Source organism: Agelaius phoeniceus, chromosome 2 (genome assembly GCF_051311805.1).
Source record: "Agelaius phoeniceus isolate bAgePho1 chromosome 2, bAgePho1.hap1, whole genome shotgun sequence".
Taxonomy (NCBI): Eukaryota; Metazoa; Chordata; class Aves; order Passeriformes; family Icteridae; genus Agelaius; species Agelaius phoeniceus.
Genome location: NC_135266.1, coordinates 82626883 through 82646109, shown reverse-complemented (window position 1 = coordinate 82646109; position 19227 = coordinate 82626883). Strand labels below are relative to the sequence as shown.

The 19227-nt window shown below is 42.0% G+C and overlaps 1 protein-coding gene across 1 annotated transcript; it reads right to left on the bottom strand.

Annotated features, from left to right (window-relative positions):
* Positions 1 to 37: 37 nt before the first annotated feature.
* Positions 38 to 16730, bottom strand: CTSC (cathepsin C). Its single transcript, XM_054654539.2, has 7 exons — positions 16518 to 16730; positions 15409 to 15554; positions 7048 to 7214; positions 6484 to 6639; positions 4354 to 4469; positions 1778 to 1909; positions 38 to 1172 (listed from the first exon to the last, which is right to left on the bottom strand). Exons 1-7 carry the CDS (start codon positions 16681 to 16683, stop codon positions 670 to 672), a joined length of 1386 nt encoding a protein of 461 aa, XP_054510514.1. The 5' UTR covers positions 16684 to 16730; the 3' UTR covers positions 38 to 669.
* Between the last annotated feature and the right edge of the window lie 2497 nt (positions 16731 to 19227).

The following is a 19227-nucleotide window of genomic DNA, read 5'->3' as shown; positions in this document are numbered from 1 at the left end:
AACTCAGGTCACCAAAAGAACTAATTTCTTCCACAAATACAAACTCCTATAGGAGTGGGGTGTTCTTTATTGAACTCTGAAATGATCAATTGTGAAGCACAGCAATAAAATCCAGAACTAGAACATTTAGTAACAGCCTGAAACATAGAATTGATTTTTATTGTCATAAAGATTTGACATGCAGTTTTCACAGAACACTTAGAGCTTTAGAATTTTATTTTCATTGGCATAATTGCTCATTTCCTACCCAATACACATTTATGCTCCAAATTGCAGTGACTTCCTGATTTCTGAGAAGTAAGGCACTACAGTGTCCCTTCAAAGCAGTTACAGACTATCATAGCAGACACTTCCCTCAGATTTGAAGGTCAAGATTGCCCATGGAAAAAAATGCAACTGGTAATTGAAGGTACATCCAATGATGAGTAACTAATCACCACCGTTGCCAAAACAGCCCTTCTGGGTGATCTACTGTCAGACTTGAGAGGAAGCCTCCAGTGCACAAGGCAGATTTAATAGTCTTCATCTTCTCACATATGGAAACTGCTCTGTTGTTGAAAAATTCCTAAAAGCTGCCTTTTCAAGCCAGGGAACAGATTTTAACCAGAATTTTCAACCATCAGTGCGTTCTCGTGGCTCAGGACAAGGCACTGGATGAAGACATTTACATTATAACTTTGGAATAGGAGTTGCAGCCACTGCAATGCTTTCAATTGCACATTCATCAGTGCCACGGCGGATTCTGAAGTAGCCATCTTCTCCCCATGAGGTGCCCCAGCTGTTCTTCACAATCCAGAATTTCTCACCACTTTCTGGATCTTTACCATAGCCCACCAGTAAAACAGCATGATTGGTCAATTCAAAAGGATTTAAATCATCCCGCAGCCCGGTGTGATGGTAGATCCCCTCTTTATAAAGCATGAAATCATTATAAACCTCAAAGGCAACAGCCATTGGGCCATGCATAACAAGCTCAAGTTTCATCAGGGCTTCATTGCAGCCTCCATAGAAACCACCAACATAGTGGTACTCAGATGTGTAGTAGTGGTAACAGCTTCGCTTGAAAAGGCACGGAGAGTCTTGGGCTGTGTAAGGGAAGCAGTCCTCTTCCACCACACCAAAGTCTTGGACATACTTTCCACCAATGAGATATGGGAAGCCACCATCACAACCTTATAAAAAAAAAAAAAACAAACAACAAAATAAACCAAAAAAGTGCTTCTTCCCTTTGAAATTCTCTTATTTGTGGTGGGAGACTCTCCCACTTAAATCTTTCATAATTCTTTCAGATACAGTATTGAACATACGTCAGTGACCCAGATCATCCTAGTACTCCAGTTAGCTACAGTCAGCTTTCTGAAACACTTGGGCAAAAATCACATCTCTGGGAGCTATATTGGGAGCACTGATACTTGGACCTTTTCTCATCCTGACAATTCCTTTCAGAACTAACAACTAGTTACATGCAGTACAAGGATCTGTCCTAACAAGGACAGGGTCCTCTGGAAAGCTTTAGTCATTGCTTTTGCTCATTTCCCCTCCCTCTGAATATACCACTGGGAGAATATTTAGTTCCATTCCTTCTAGGTAAGCATTGTAATCAGCTCCATTTTGAACCTTACTCCTTAGATATTTCCCATCTCACAGTGATATGTATGAAAAGGTTTTATGGAAAAAGTAACTTGATGGGGAAGGGATGGAAGTTTTCAAACTTCCTGCTCCTTCTCCAGCATTGTCATTACTTGAAAGGTGCCTTTATATACACCATCATCCTTACCCTGAGAATACTGGCTGCAAGACACAACCTGCTGGGGGCTGAAGACTGGTTTCTGAGTGTTATTTGTGAGGATACGTATCCTTGCCTCCAGCATGGCCATGGAGGAAAATGCGTAACAGCTGCCACATGAGCCTGAGGAGGGGAGAAAAAGGAGTAGTCAGTAACATAAACAAGGCTAGTCACCTGCCATCAGGTACATCTATTCCTAAAGTCCACTGAAAAGAGTAAAAAACCTACTAGACAGTGATTAGAACTTGAACATCAATAGAGCAAAAACTTTAAATCTTCATTTAGCTTTCATGCATGCAATTCAAAACCCACTTCTAACAACTTCTCAAGGAACACTGAGCTTATTTTCAAGAATAAGAGGCAAAGTACTGTTCTAGTGTTTCTCAGCAGTAGCACTTAAGAGCTATCCAATTACTCTACTCCTTCAGAATGAACCTCCAGGGACCACATTAGCAGGGCTGAGAAGGCTCTATCTACCTTTTATGGAGCACATATGCTATGGGGCAATGAGCTATTTGAAGTGAATGCTGACAATATTGCTCTTATTTCAACCTACCAATGGATTTAGTCCCGTAATTTCCAGTTGAAAAAAATATTCTACCTCTACAGCTACCTCTAAAATAACTGACTTTTAAGAAAATAGTGGTATAAATAGCATGTTTAATATAATGGATTCATCCCCGCTCCTTGCTTCCCAAGGGCATGTAATTGTACACTCTCTTTTCAGAAGCACCCTAATTTCCCTTCTGCTTCCTGGCAGACAGTTAAGTCTCCTTACTTTTGCATCAAAATTTAGTATTGCTTCTAGCTTTAGGCCTCTGCACTCTTTAGGACCTTCCTTTCACTCATTAAAGACTTTGGAAATGGAATGACAAACCTCACAGGAAGAACAATTACTTGGATGAGATCCTATTTTATCTACTGATTGTCATCAAGGTGCCTGATTTCCTTTTGTTTCCTGACGGTGGGAAAGTCAAATATTTCAGAGCTATGAAAATGTGGGAGCCTTGAGGAACAAAACAAAATACTTTCTCTTGAACTGTGTAGGCGTATAAAAGCGGAGCTATTACAACAGCAAGACTTCGTGAAATTGCACCTTCACTCAGGTGGATGCACCTCTGAAGGGACAAAATCAGCCTGAACAGGAACACTCTTTTCCCAGCAGGGCAAAGTGAAGCAGTGAAAGATGCCTCCCACTCACTGTATCACATGTCACAGCATCTGAGATGGGCCACACTGTAGAACACTGTTGCATTATGTGTGCAAAAACATAAAAAATACAATTCACTCAACCATTTCAGTCTGAACTCTGCTGGACTGGCTGCTAAATTTCTTTTCATGTTACCACAGTGGTATTTATAAAATCCACAAAATGACCTCTTTTGTAGGTTTTGTTTGGTTTTTTTTAAAGCCTTAAAGCTAAAATTCTAATTTGATGGAGCAGAATGCATGTTCTACAGACATTTAACATACTCAGCATGGACCCTCAGATTACATAAAAAGTGTAGGAAGCTCTTTTATTGGAAACAGCAGACTAGTTCTCATTTAGAGAAACTTTGAAGCAACACCACAGAGAAAGGTAAGTATGGAACTGAGTGTTCAGTTGTTTGGAAGATAAAAGAGCCCTTGGGAAATTCATAGTTCACACCAAGAGAAAGTACAGGACTCACACATACAGAGGATGATATAATTTCCTGTTGCCATCTTCCAGTGCTTCCACATAGCTAGAAATTCTATAAACCTTTCTATGCTGCTTCTGCTACCAGGAGTACAGCTGGCAGAATTTGTCAGAATAACTAAGTCATAAAAGAGGGATTGGTGATTTAAGTCATCCCTTTCCCACCATGCTAATGTTATGCTTCTTTCCCCCAAAAGCTGCCACCACATAGCTACCAGTAGATGCAAGTTTATGGTGGCACGGGGAAGGGACACATTAATGGAGCTTACTCCTGGCCTCCATTATATAAACATATAATTTAGGCATCTCACACCACAGTGCTATAAACACTCCCTACAGAATCAACACATATCAGCATGGTATCCTTCTAAGTTCTTACCAGTATTTTATATTTATCATTATCTGCAATTTTCATAGTGACTAATATCTCCACTTGCAACTAGCCAGTTAAGTAACATCCGAATTTATCAGGGTGATAAGATTTGGAGGGAGTATAAACAATTTTCATGGGTTTATTCAATAAAGCTACAAGATAATTTGCCATCAAACGAAATCAGGGAAAAAATTAAACGTACATCAGTTAGTGTGCAGAAAACCATGGCTAAGATTGTTTGAACAAAACCTGACAGCTGTGTTTATGCAGGGTACTGTGGTAATAGGCTTTCTCTCCAGCAAGTCAGTGCTATCTGGACAAGCCAGTACCACCACCTATTTCAGTACAGCATTGTTAGCCAGGACTCCACCCAGTTTCCACAGGTTATTCACAATAAAAGTGCAACCTGTCAGCTGCAAGACACTAGGCAAAACCTTCTGGTTAGCAGCAAATTACAAACTACATCAAAGGAACTCTAAAACGTTGAATTCAGAGGTTTTATTTATTCATTTTTACCTTGATTCCGAACAGGGCTGACATAATTGACACCATTAACATTTCTCCAGTCCCAGGATTCTGGCAAGCTTGAAATTTTCTTGAGTAACTCAGGTGTTAGAGGTGCAGGCTTTGGTCTAAAGAGGAGAAAATATTTTTGAAAAACATATCCCACTGTAGGCAAGGAAACAATTACATAACACTCAGTTTTCATCTTTGGCTTCTACTAGTTGGACTTGCTTCACACTATGCAATTTAAAATAGTCTCCATCTAAACTGAGTGGGTGTCAATATGAAGAGATAAGCTTGAGCAGGATTCAAGACCTACTCAAACTGCTCCCTGAGGGAACTATATTATTAACTATACACTGTTGAGGAATACATTCAGGACAGGTAGTTCAGTTGGCAAGCAGCAGTGTGAGCTTCAAAGAGCTCTGGGTGGCAAAATCCTTTTGTATAACAAAGGGAGCAGGGACCTGTGACCCAGCCAGGTAACAGGACACTCAGAAAGGACCCCAGACTTTTCACACTTCAGGCTGGGGGTTAAAAGCCCAGGGGCTCCTTTGCTTGGGGTCCCTCCTCAGAGGGACCCAGTACGAACTGCTGTTCTACTATTTAGTTACTGCACCAAGATCAAATTATTTTAAAGATCTAGACATCTGAGCCTCTGCTATTGGAACCCTGGCATCAAGCAGGTAAGGAATGCTGGTATGACTGTGAGTGTGGGATGCAGCTGCAAAGGGGTCTCGGTCCCAGCTCAGGTGGTGTGAGTGCAACAGCCAGAGTGGCTCCTGGGTGGTCCAATGGGGGAGTTTCCTTAACATCCATGAGCTGCTGAGATCAAGTACTTTTGCACCGATCTGACATGCTGAGGTAACTCTCAGAGATTATAGCAACACAGTTCTACAACAGTTATTTTACTGCAATTACAAAGTATGTAGAATATCTGACTGCAGAAACCATTTTGCCTTGGCAGCATGCACTGACAGCAACTACAGTTTCACTTCAGGCACAGGCATGGCTTACACTGACAATTCACTAACCCACCTGCCCTGGAGACTTCTCTGGGGCAAGTTTTTACTGTGACTTTTGAAGAGGTATCGAATATTACCTGTCCTCATCTACTACCTGCAGTCAAGTGATGCTCCTATCAGCAAAACAAGAGCTTCCTGCATTCAACTTTCACATAACCTGATACTTGTCCTCAGTGCCATTCACAAACACCAGACTCTGGGGGCTGTTTTGAATGCCCAAGAGGGTCAACAAAATACTGTCATGGTACTGCATGGGTGGAAGAGAGCTTCCAAATAGGTGACTGTATTTAAGATCATCTACAAGGTGACTTTATCTATACATCTGCATGATATTCCCATGCAAATCAGCATTTTTATTCTACAATAGGACCTTCTTCAACAAACATACAATTGCCGCAGTTAGGAAAAGTACCATTCCTACTCACAGAAATACCAAGAGCTGAAAAAGCAGAACTATGAAGATTCTAAGACAGCTATAAAGAAAGGAATCTCTAAACCCTAGTTCTCAAATTGTGTAGCACATGATGTACCCATCCCCATTACCACTCTCAGCTAAGTGATCTGCAAGACCCTGAAGGTATTCTCAGAGTTACTTTCATGCTTCTTCACTGAGACACTTTACTCCTGCTAGAGGACTCTTGTTGCAGGCGTGGCAAATTATCAAAGTAACCAGGGAATTCTCTCAGAAATCTTTGATATTCATGTTTAGGAGCAGAGAGCAGTTCACAGCTTTACAACTGCAATTATGAACTAGCAGAACCAAGATGAAGCACAAGCAGAAACTCCTGACTATGGCAAGCAGCTGATGAGCAGACAGGACAGTGAAATGATAACTGAGACTGCACTGAGATGGTAACTGCTTCCCTGCATATATGAGTTCAGCAGTGAGTTACTGAGCAAGACTAAAGGGTAGGTGACTCTAATTTTCCCAACTGCTTGAGACAGCAGAGGCTCAGAATAATCATTCAAATGAAAAATATGTTTGCATCCCATGAACAAGAACTGGAAGGCCTTGAAACTTGATTAAACATCTGAACTAAGCACACCTAAGAGCCAGGACAAATACAAGCAGACTCTTGGCAGCAGTGGGGTTTGTTGCAGAACAGTGTCCTATTACCTTGAAGCTCTGGAATAGAGACCCCCTGCTCTTTTAGTTAGTTCTTCCAGGGCAAAATTCTCATACTCCTCATATCTTGTCGCTCTCCATGATTTCTGGTGAGCATTGATAGCATTTACAAAGTCGAAGTTGTGCACATAACGTCTCTGGGAGAGTCTGCAAACAAAAGGAACCAACCAAGTAAAACAGTAAGAAAAGGACTGAGATTGAAACTAAAGGTGTTCTTTAAACTCAGTATGTAACTCTGGAAGTGTCTTCCGGTAGGTACTGATAAAGAAACATGGAATTACAGGATCAAGGCAAGGTTTCTGAAACTTGAGACAGACTAAATAAAACCATCTTAGACATGCCAGATTTATAACAGGGCTTCATCACAGACTGAAGAGACTGTGATGCAGCAGGCAAGCCCTCTTCTGTTATTCTGCATTCAGGTTTATTTCCAACATTATCACTGGCATTAACTTTGTCCTCAGTACTGGAATTGTTTCTTACAATTTTAACTAAACCTCAAGCACTGTTATGAAACATTTTATTCCAGTAAAAGGTAACTTATCTGTTGCTTACCTTCCCCCAGGCTTCTGGAGAGGTAGCTCGTTGATATGAACATCAGATGGAGATGAAGAAATCTTGTGTCCTATGAAACAAGCCCAGTTGCGGCCAAGTACATCGTGCACCCATCCTGGCAGGGTCTCATTGCAATAGCTGGTTACATTCAGGCCTTCCTTTTTGTACTGTAATGTGAAGAAGTTATGCTTGTGTTGAGCAGATGCATTTGTTAGCATAGCCGTAGTTCCCCACCCACTCACAGCTGCTTCTTCCTGCCTGTGTTTCACAGGAAGTGGCCAAACACACTCCAGAGGTTAAGAAGACGAAAGAAACTGCTATTTACCAAATAGCTGCAAAAGACAATTGGGTTGTGACTTGCACTTTTAGCAAAAAAGCATGCATTCGTATCAGTATCAACTAACCTGTGCTAATCATTTCAGTCCAACAGCTACTTTCTCAGCAAGATTCAAAAGACCTCTTAGTACTCAACCTTCTCCTCAAGGCCCTGAGATGTCTTATACCAAATATGTGACCAGTCAAACTACCTCTGGATTGCCACGGAAGTTTGAGAAACTAAGACTCAGAGGGAGAATGGCAAGTTTGTCATCCAGTAACCTTACAGGAAGACATGCACTATTTCTGTTTTAAAATTTATGTACTATTTATGCACTGTTATTGTTTCACAAGTCAAAACCAAAGACGAAACTTCCAGCCAGTTTTTTAGGTTTGAGCTGTGATGGCAAAGCATCAAGAACAATTTCACAGGAACTATCAAAATGAGCCAGTGAGAAATGATGATCCCTCGAGAACAGCTCATTTAAAGATTGCAGCAGAGACTGCCACTAAAGCCTTGAGTCCCAAGTCCCAATATTTCCTTATTCAACCACACGAGTCTTCATTTTACCACTGAAGAGCAACATGTAATATATTCAGCAAAATGTGTCTTCATACAACAGTTACCAGCTTTGCCCAGGTACCTAAATTTTCTGGATTTGTAATTCTCTGACAACAGAATGTCTCACTGTGGGGGTGTGTGGGGCTCTTTGCTCATTACTCACCTCTTAAGGTTAGTGTTTTGTGTTACACTACAAAGGCACCTGAAAATCCCATGCAACAAAGCCTTTAACTTTACTCTTCTATTCACAAAAAAAAAATCACTTATACAGAATTCAAGTTTCCTAGTCCAAGAAAATTTCATTAAATCTCATCCTCTTTGAGCAGCACATGTACAATGCAGGAATCTGTAACTATGTTTCAATAAAATGTTTGCTCAGCTTCTTTACTGAAGAAGGTGGTGGCTTACAGTGATGGAAATGCCCCAAGAGGGATAAGATTAATTAAAGAGACTGGGAGGTTTGTGTCTATGTTGAGGTTTTTTGAGAAATCTGAAGGAGAACTTACAGTAAAATAATTAAGTTTATCGATCAGCAGAATAAAGGTTAATCCTCTGACTGTTTTGGAACAATGGGAATGTGCTTTGTCCCCAGTCAGGAGGATGCAGAGGCAACACACCTACACCCAGCAAGTGTGTTTGCTGGCTGGAGCAGGGTGGGGGCACTAGAAGGCTGAGCTTGTTCTATTCTTCCTATCTTATTGTGCAAGATTGTGCAATGTGGGAAATAACTACACCTGGCCAAATACCAAGGGCAAGGTCCAGAGATGACTTTTGAGACACACACTCTTCACAACAGCAGAACTAGAAATCCAGACACTTCCAAAAGCAACAGGTAGTGACTTTATATCTAAGTTACTGTAAGATCACTTTTCTGGCTCTACATGACCATAGAAATTAATACCTGGTTTTTCCTATTTAAAGTTGCCACAGATTAAAACAGTACAGCTATTCTCAACAAACATAGGCCTTAAATCTGAAAACTTGAAGATTATCAGAGGAACAGGCCTGCTTCCTGCCACAATCCTGCCTTGCAATATGTTATTCTGAATTAAAACAAGTAACACAGATTTGGGGCTTATCTCCATGGAAAAAAAAGACGATGAGTTATCTGCTAACTAGCAAATTAAAACACCAAAACAACAACAAAAAAGTGTTTTTCTCCTAGAAATCCCTCTCCCTTTCCAGAGACAAAATTCATTGCTTTTTTAAAGACACTGAGAGACAACCAAGATAGCATTCACACCATTTGTGCAACTTATCTTTCAGAAAAGTGAATGTAGTGAATTTCTTGCACTTTTCTTTCAGTTCACATGTATCAACAAAATTTAGAAAGGAGGTGAAAAGACAGCCAGTAGCAATGCTTCAATATAAGCAAGACATAAAAACCAATTTCAGACAGTCTGTGTAGAAGCCTAAAATTAAGCAATTCTAGTCCTCTGTAGCTACCTTTTTGTAGAGTGCCAGACTAAGCTACTACTGAACTGACTTTGGAAAGTGGACATGGATACTCTGAGACCATAACATATGAATGACATTTGGATAGAGGGAATTTCAACTCCAAATAACAGTGTATCTAGGAAATGAAAATATACCTACATAAGGTCACAATTGCTTCCCCCCCGCCCCCGACTTTTAATCGAGAACTGCTGATGTAGACAAGTGGCAGACAAGCCTTTAAAAAAACCTCATCAGTGCCATAACAATGATGGCCACTGATTACCAGAAGGTACACCATAAAATCATTGCTAAAACCACTTTGCTAAGAAATGCAGCATTTCTTATTTCTACTTGTGGAGGACTGACAGATAGGATCTAGGAAATTTGACTGTACCAGTTTTAGGGGACTGACTACGAGTACACCTGCCCAGCTAACAGCAAGTCATATGACAGGGACATGGCACCATTGCACAAGCAACACCTGACTCAGGTGGATATCAATTACAATGTCAGACTCAGCAGAAGCTGCCAGCACAGTACCCAAAATATCCACAGAGCCCACCCCAGAACAACATCCTTCATGGAGGGTAACAGCCATACAGCTGGGATCACCAGCAACTGCTGGACAACTGCTCTCACGTGTTTCTCGGCAGACTTTAAAGATGGTTTTCAGTTTTGAGTTAAGATGACGGCAACTGTCACATGATAATTTCATCAGCTGGTGAAATCTGCAGCATTAACTCCATCCAGCGACCTGACCAATCTAGGAGAACTCCTTTAGAAAGGCACCCAAACTATATTCATAGTTCCAATTCTGAGCTTTGAAAAATTTAATTCTACTTCAAATGCATATTTTTCTCAATCCTGACAAGTCATGTGGTTTTGCCTAATGCCAAAATTTAGCCAAGCCACGCCAACATTAACCTTCACGTAGCTAAACTTCAAAAGCTTGCTGTTAGGTAACTGAACCCAGGTAAGCTTTCAAGTGAAGTATCCTTTTAATAACGCCTTTCCTGTGTCGGTCATCATGACAATCTAATTGTATGTTCAATTCTAGTCCCAGTAAAAATCATAATTGTTTAAAGCTTTTTTAAAATCTTTAATCTCCCTAAGAGGAAAGCAAGAAAGGATGAAGACCTTATTAGTCACAGCATTTTAATGAGAATTCAGCAGTGCCACATAGAGAGGCAGCCATCCCATCCTCTTTGAAATCTACTGTTCTCAATTTAAGCAATGCCTAGGCAATAAGCCAACTGAGTTCCAGGAGACAGGACCACCCTACACATTAAACCTGGTGGAGAGACTTATCTCACAAGTTTACAAGTGTGCCTATGCATTTTATTATGTGAAGCACACATTGAATGAGAACAGAGCTGCAGACTTTCAGCTGCCCTACTACACAAAAATACAGTAGATAATGTTACCAGAAAAAACTAGTGCATCTTGCTACACAATATAAAATGCAAGCAAATATCAACTCCAGGTGGATTTTCTTTACTTTTGGAAACATTCTGCAATTCTGACTTTTGTGCTTTCAGATTTACACTTTAGGAAAGCAGCAGTTGCTCACTACCAGTTGAGCAAGCCCAAATTAGACAGGTTAAAAGCTGACTTTCAATTGACTTGCAGGATGATTGAGTTACATTAGCAACTCTAGCACTTCTACTTCAGCAACATGAAATAAAAAGTTTGGGGTTTTTTCCCATATCCTGAAAACTTAAACATTAACTGCTGTCACTGTTCTAGTTTGTTTTCTGTTTGTTTCAGAACAGCAGTCCTTGATTTTAACCAAATTTGGGAGCACTGGGGAAGAGAGAAAAAGATATGACAAAGATGTCACCAAGGCTGGAAAAGATTAGTAACTTGAGTGGTGAAATATTCTAAAATCTATATTTTTTTTTTTTTTGAAATAGTTGTAATGCTTCAATGTGAAAAAGAAAGTCAGACTTCTGGTATTTGCTTAAGAGCATCTCAGGATCCGAAGTAGAACCACTTTGCTTAAGGGACAATGAGAAACTTAGGAGACTGTCTCATGTCCAAAGTGGTAGCCTTAGCAATAAATAAATACCTCAAAGACATCAAGTAATTGAAACAAGTTGGCCTCCACTTTCCCTTCAGCCTCACTCTAGCTTTTTATGTTATACTGTTCCTATTTCTTTTGCCATCCCTTGGGGGTAAAAAAAAAAAAAAAATCACTAAAGCTTTATATATTGCATAACCCTAAAAAATCCTTCTATCATCCAGCAGAAGCACATGAACAAGCTTCTGCCAAAAGCAAGTACACTAACTTCACATCCAAGTTCAGTACAGGGATGTTTCAGAAGCACACATTAAATAACTTAGTTTGTGCTAGAAGCAGAATGCAAGAATGCAGTAGGATGCTGCAATTTGGCAAACTTTAAATGTATGTACAACAATTGTTAGAAAAAAACAGTTAAAACATCTTTATTTCGGACACTAAAGTAAACTGAGGAAAAAAATAGGATTGATAAGCTCACCCAATCCATACCTCTGGTGTATAAAGTCCTTTCCCCACAGGCCTCAAGTGAAAGAACAAATATCTTGTAAAGGCAATGAGACCCTACAGAAGTTTCAGTGGGTGTCTGTTTAGTAAGCCACAGGAACAAAAAGCTATTAAAAACTCATTGAAACATGCACAGCCAAACAGGCTGTGTCTATATCTACACAGTGCAGCAGCTCTGATAAAGTCACCACTTAGACAAGCCCACAGCATTCCTGTCAGTAATTAACAGCTTAATTCTTTAACACTAGGAAAAAACACACTGGAGGTTCAATTAGCAGAAGTGGCACTTCTATGCCTGAAACTCACAAAGTACTGTATTGGCTTAAACACTGCTGCTCATTGTACCTGGTAAATCCTCCCTCTGCTCAATCTCAGACTTGCTGTATTTCTATTTCATATGTAATGCAATATTTACTGGATTAAAATTAAATGCACAGTTAAATATGTCACAAGGTCAAACAGTTTGTAAGGAACCACTTCCTCCCTCCAAGTGCCCACTAACAGTTGTGAAATTGGGAGTTTTGCAGATAGACACATTGCATGTTGTTGCCCAATAACAGCAAGTAGCTGTCTGCAGCAAAAAAATGCATTTAGTAAGTGCTGTGGTATTTCCTCATGATTCTCAGCATTAGACTTGCATCTTGGTAATCTGTTGGTCTTTTTACAGCAGCAAAATTATTAGAGAGGGTAACTGACCTGGGCTCTAATCCTCCCTATGGTGTTTAAGGAAAGAGGTCTTTAACTTAAATATGTCTTGTTGATGCTGCCCCATTACTGAGCAATGACCCACACAAGCTTGCTATTTCTTAATACTGAAGCCAACTTCAAAACTAAGAATTAATCCATCAGCTTACAAAGGGCTGAGACACATTTAATGACCACAAAATGCAAGCTATTGTGTATGCTACTGCTCAGTATATTTGACTTTGTTTTGAGCAGCAAGATGAATCAGATGACCACCAGAAGCTCCTTTCAGCTTAAACTATTCTGCAACAGTTTTGGTATGTTGTTTTAAGAGTACTTTTGCAAATCAATGCAACACGTGAAATCAATGCAATACATGACATCAGTGCCTATGAGTCACTTGACTTAGTGCTCATCTTCTGGGGATGTATTTCACAAGGTATGGAGAGCAGCAGCATTCAATGACTCTCAGCTGTCTTCAAGTTGGCAACTAACAGATCCATTTATATCCCAGAGCAGGCCACACTGTTTCTATGATTAAATTCCTCACACTCAGGAATTTGTTTGATAATCAGCAACTCTTTTATGGCCTACAAGCATATTGGCTTGTAAAGCAACTCTGTATTTCAGTGTAAAATATCAGCCCAAAGTCTGCTAGTTCAAGTATATTCTCCTCAGATGAGTCCAACAATGACTGCTGAATTGTCCCTGCCAGAGATGACCCCTCAAAACCAAGTTCATGGACAACACTACAGCATACAGTGCTCGGCTGTCCTCATGGAGGCAGCAAAAACTTTTAAGGCAGGTCCTCCCACTGCAGGTGAGCTCACAGAGGTGTCTCTGCCTGAGAAGTTTCAGAGTAATTCTGCTCAGTTAGATTACCCTTCAGTGTCTCTGCAGGCTTTGCTTTATCACCTGCCAAACCTATGAGGAATGCACATCACGGCAATATAATTTCACTATCTTATACAGATGTTTCAATCAGGTGTTTCTCTCTCATACTTTGCTTCTGCTCAAGTACAAGACCCTGTCTTGTTTAAAAGATTGAATTCTTATTTCAAAAATTTCCAGTTATAAGAGTGTGCTAGGTCTTGACAGTTCATTTTATTTACAGTGGCTCATATAATGCCACATTTCAGAATTTTGAAGAAAAGAGTGATTTTAATGCAGGGATGTTTTAGTTTAGCTGAGCAGTGCTAACACAGCACCAAGGCCTCATCTGCTCCTCAGACAGCTCTGACAGCAGATAGACTGGGGGTGCATAAGAAATTGGGAGGAAACACAGCTGGGAAAGCTGACCCAACTGACCAAGGAGATATTTCATGCCAAAAAGTATCATGCATAGAAATTAGGAAGGAGCTGGGGAAAGGAGAAAAGAGGAACATTCAGAATCATGTCATCTGCCTTCTTATGTAACAGTTGTGCACAATGAAGCCCTGCTTTCCTGGAAACTGCCGAACACCTGCTCATTATGGTGGCAAGCAGTGAATGAATTCCTCATTTTGTTTTGCTTGCACAAACACACAGCTTTTGCTTTACCTATTAAAGGACCTTGATCTCAGCCTATGAGTTTTTGCACTTCTATCCTTCCAATTCACTCCCACAACACACTGATGGCTGAGTGGTGCTTTGCTCTTTACTGGGGTTAAGCTACAACAATGAGCATGTAAAAAACTTCCCCGGTAGTTGTGCTAAAAAGTCTATACAGTCCTTTCCCTTTCATGAGCCCAAATCAGCACAGATGGAACCTGCAAGGAGGTTGCAGTTAAACTGGAGCCTTCTCCAGAATTTCTGTTCAGTAAGGATTCCAGTTCTCTTGAAAGAGTGGATCACTTGCTTTTTTAACACCTGAAAACAGTGACTTTAAAATAGTTGCTGTAAAATAAACCATCTACAGTGGCTCCCAGAAAGACAATTTAGAGCAAAAGTGATTTCTTCACCCTCCTTAGTACTAGCCAAAGTTCAGAGATTTTGTGCTTGGACAAGGCCTGGATGTTTACTACTGACTCACAAGATCATGCCTCCTGAAACAACCAAAAACACATTCATTGTTCCTGCCCAGGGCTGCACTCACCAGCTGAGAAGCCCTGCTGCACAAAGCATCTGTCTTCCAGGTAGTAAAGCCATCCTGCAGAGATTACTCCAAACCACCCTTCAGATTCATCATGCCACTCATCAGGACAGCAGCAGAGCACTCCTAACAAGAGTGTTTTCTCCTGTCTAATCCCTGCCTACCATCACTGTTTTCAGCTTGACCTGAAGGCATTAACAGGGGCTGAAGAGAACAGTATTACTCCAAAGGAATAAATACAGGCAGTAGAATGATCCCTTAGATATTAGAGTAGTATTCTGAAATAAAATTTATATATCCCAGAAATCCTCCATCAAAGAAGATAGATGGCTCTAAAGTGTCCATGCATTTGATAACATTTGTAAGGAAAGATAAAAGCAATGGTATTTGCTACTTGACTTGGGTCCACAGAGTAAAAAAAAAAAAAGAAAAAGAAAAAAAAAATCCAGGCTATCAGGAAAGTTAGTTTCATGAAGGCCTTCAATTGCTTTAAGCATTCCCAGAAGGGAAAGTAGCAGCATCTGTATTTTTTTCAGATAATGACCAGTGTGGAATACCTCTTCCCTCTCTCTGCTCCCTACCCAGCCACTGATTGCTGTTTCCTTATGTTCAAAAACGAAAAGAAATCCTTTATCTAGCAATCCAGGCAAACCTTAGAGCCAAAGATAATCAAGTGTCCCAACTGTGGCACCCAGGGACTGAAGAGAAGCCTAACTACAGGCCATTTTGGCAACAGCCAGTGGTGTAGAACACACCAGGTTAACTCACCTTAAAAAACGCGAACCACTTGTAGTCATTTATCACAATTTCAAAGCCTTGATTGTAAATCAAAGTGAAGAAACCATAATTGCCCAGACTATCCTGAGCCACATCTAGCTTCTGAAGATTGACAACCACCTTTTTCTCCACAGGCCCTAAAAGAAAGAAACATTAGGGCATGATTACTGTATGGAAGAGAAAAATAACACAAAAAATGCATAAAGGATGTTGTAACATTTATTCCTGAAGATGCTATAGTACACTTGTTGAATACAGTCTTCTGCAAAAGGGCATCGAGACACTTCAGGACCTCCACTTACCTGTCAGTGGGACTACGTGCTCATTTTTTCCACTGCTACACAGTATCTGCACATTTTATTAGCAGTAGCACCAAACAGCTGTGATTGGGACACACCAGCTTATTGAAACACAACTTGCTGTAGGGCTACAAAGGTGTTGGATGCTGTGTCATTTAGGCACTGAGTCTGCATTGACAACTCTTCCCGTACAACATCTGGGATGAGGCATCACCCATCCTACACTCCTTCACACCAGTGCTCCAACCCTACCACGCACCTCACCTCCAGTGCTAGTACTGCCACTTGTCTCCTCTGATCAAAAAGCAGATGACACAGAAAAATGCAAAGCATCGACTATTTTTAAAATGACACTGACATATGATCATTAAATAGTAACTCCCCACTACAATTATCCTCTCGAAGGAAGTGATATTTCCATCTGTTTGGATGCTGTCAGGCTTCCCTGACAGCCCCTTAGGGGGTGCCCAGGTGTCACCGGCGCTGCCACCCTCTCCTGCTGGGAGCATCCCCGGCCTGGGCAGGCAGAACCTCGCAGGAAGGCACCCGTGAGAGAGGGGCAGCGAGCCGGCATGAGCCATGGGGCCCGTGGAGAGGCCTAGTCAAGCCCTCATCTGAACAGCAGAGAAACAGAACCAGTAAAGTGGAACTGCAGCAGCGCAGGAAGCCGCCTTCCCTCGCCCATGCCGGCTCCGGGGGCTCCGGGCACAGCGCGGCCGCTCCCCCGCCCGCTCCCGGAGCACCTCCCGGCCGCCCGCGGCCCCGCGGGGCGGGAGCTGCCCGGGCCCGCCGCGCTCTCACCCGCCTGCGAGCAGTTGCCGTGGCGGCCGCCGGCCCGCCAGACGCGGAGCTCCCAGGCGCCCAGCAGGTCGGCGAAGGAGCAGTTTGCCGGCGTGTCGCCCAGCACGGCCGCGGGCAGCGCCGCCAGCAGCGCCAGCACCAAGCCCCGCAGCGCCCAGCCCGCCATAGCGCCGCGCCCGCCGCCGCCGCGCTGCTCAAATGCGCCCGGCCGCCGCCGCCTCCCCGCCCCCGGGCCCGGGCCCGCCCCGGCCGGGCCTCCTCCCCACAGGGTGTCCTTCCCGAAGGTCGTCCTCTTCTGCAGAGCGCATACACCTCCCCAAAGGGCATCCCCTTCCCCAAAACCCACCTACCTCCCCACAGGGCATCCTCCTATCTAGCCCCCCTGCCCAGCCCCAAGCCTCGGCAAGTCCCCAACAGGGCTTGTTCCCGGTGTCACTGCAAGCCTTCGTCTTGCTGCCCTGGAGGACGGGGCCTCCTGTTCGCCATGGGTTTAGCAGCGCAAAGTGACTCAGAGTTTCCGCAGCAGCCGCGCATCACAGCCAGGAAACCATGCGGCACGAACCCTGCTCGGGGTGTAACCACAACACCCTGCGCCACCTGCGAGACCCTTGCACACATGAGCAGTTGACATAAAGCACAGAAAACCCATCCTGAAAGTAGAAGCTATGGTGACCTGCAAAATCTTGCTTGTCCAAGAATTTAGAGTGTTTGCAGGGGACGGGTGCTGTTGGGATCAGAGATATCTCCACCGAACTGCGAGACCCTGGGTGCATGGCGGGGTGTGCAGGGAAGTGGCTCTTTTTCCTCTGTCTCTCCAAAAGCAAAATGTGCCCGCTTTCACATTCCCAAAGATATATGTGCAATCAAGAAGGCTAAAAGACTTGCTAATGAGTAAATATACCCTCATTTAAAAAAGAGTTATATGAAAAATAACCCCTTTCTGGGGAACAATAAATGGATATAGTATGAAAATTTTGGCTATGAAAATGATGCACTAGCTTGGCTATGGATATAAATTTAAAATAAATGTCGTAAAACTAGTATAAATCTGCACGTAGATGCTCATCACAGATTTCAAAAGTGTAGCTTTAAATAACTCAGGAGCTAAACTAGGTTAAAACTGTAAGTATCCTGATCTATTTTTGTATTGATTTAAATCAGGAGATTAGGAATTGCATCAGTAAATTTAAACTGTTTTAAGTAATACATTATTTTGGCACCATTACATTCTTTTTATGCCATCTTCTCAGCCTTTTGGGGAAGGATTAATTTGACATTTTGCTGCTGATTTTTAGAGCAACCAGCTGATAGATGCTCTTACTCATACCAGCAAAGAGATAAAAGCTCTTGTTTAAGACAGTATTTTGAGGATTCTAAAGCACTGACTTAATTGGAGAAGCAGGATTTCCTCTGTGTTTCAAACAAATGCTGTTTCTGTTCACTAAGATTCTGTTATCCAGTAGTGCTTTGGTATTAAAAAAAATAGTTCTAGGTTAGTTTTTTGCAAGGGTAGCTGGACATAACATACAAGCTGGACATTTTGCTGGTTATGCCATACAAGTGCATGCACCTTACTGCTCCTGATCAAGCCTCTCTAAACAGATGTGGCTATATCATCCTGTCTCTTTTCTTTAACGATGACTTTTTTTTCTTCTGGCTCTGCATTTTCAGAGATCAGCCCAAAAATTCCCCATGACCTTAGGAAAAAATCCTCTGTTACTGTTCTTCTGGTTTTATGTGCAGGAGCTGAAAAGGTCTGTGGTATCGCTATCTCATCCCCATGACATTGGTTGGAGGATCCTGCCTCTGCATTCTGCAGTGCTTTGAGTCTCAATTTTCAGTTTCAAATTGTGGCCACTGCAGGCTGTCATTGCACAAAACCATATGGGTTTCTCTGTAATTGCCTTAGAGTAACAATAGATTATAGAAAACAGAGGTGTATTTTACATAATGAGGTTGTACCATGGTCATTGTGACCAGGCAGAGATGGTTCACTCTGACCTGTTATGTTCACTCCAGTTCTACCCTTCATCTGTAACCTATTTCACCTGTGTAAGGTAAAGGCACTGCCTGTGCCTTCTCTCCAATAGTAATCCTAAGCTAATTACTTCTGTGGGAAAAAAAGTCTTCCTTGCTCAAAAGCACTGATGTATCTGGATTTGTCAGTGAAATACAGCCTTAAATTAGTATCACCCTGTGTGTAAGACACATCAGATGGGACATCTGTGTTTGGTGGCAGACTTGTTCTTTGTTTGTCACGCTGTTACTGCTTTCTTGAAGCCAAAATTTTACCACTTAAAAGACTCCCTAAAACTCTGTTTTGTCAGTGTTTTACAAAGTTCCCGAGGAGAGTTAGATAAGGAGTGATCTAGTCAGTATGATGGTTTATTGTCCCCAATAAACCATCATATAATAAACCCCTCCCAAGGGGAGTGGTTGGTCTACTAAGCTCCTGATAGCTATAGTATGCACTGGTCTTATTTGTAAGGTAATTGAAGTCACTGTCACAGGGTGGGGGGAACCCCTTAAAAATAAACAGTGAAAATCTTCCCTCCAAAAGGTGAATAGCTTTCTGCTGGGTTAGAGAGTTGAATCAGCACAGCAAAGGATCCAGGGCTCTTTGCTCACAGCAGTCAGCAGGAATTGCATGGGGAAAAGGCAGATTTTCCTTTAGGTGTCAACATGTGAGAAGATGGGCTAACCACATGCT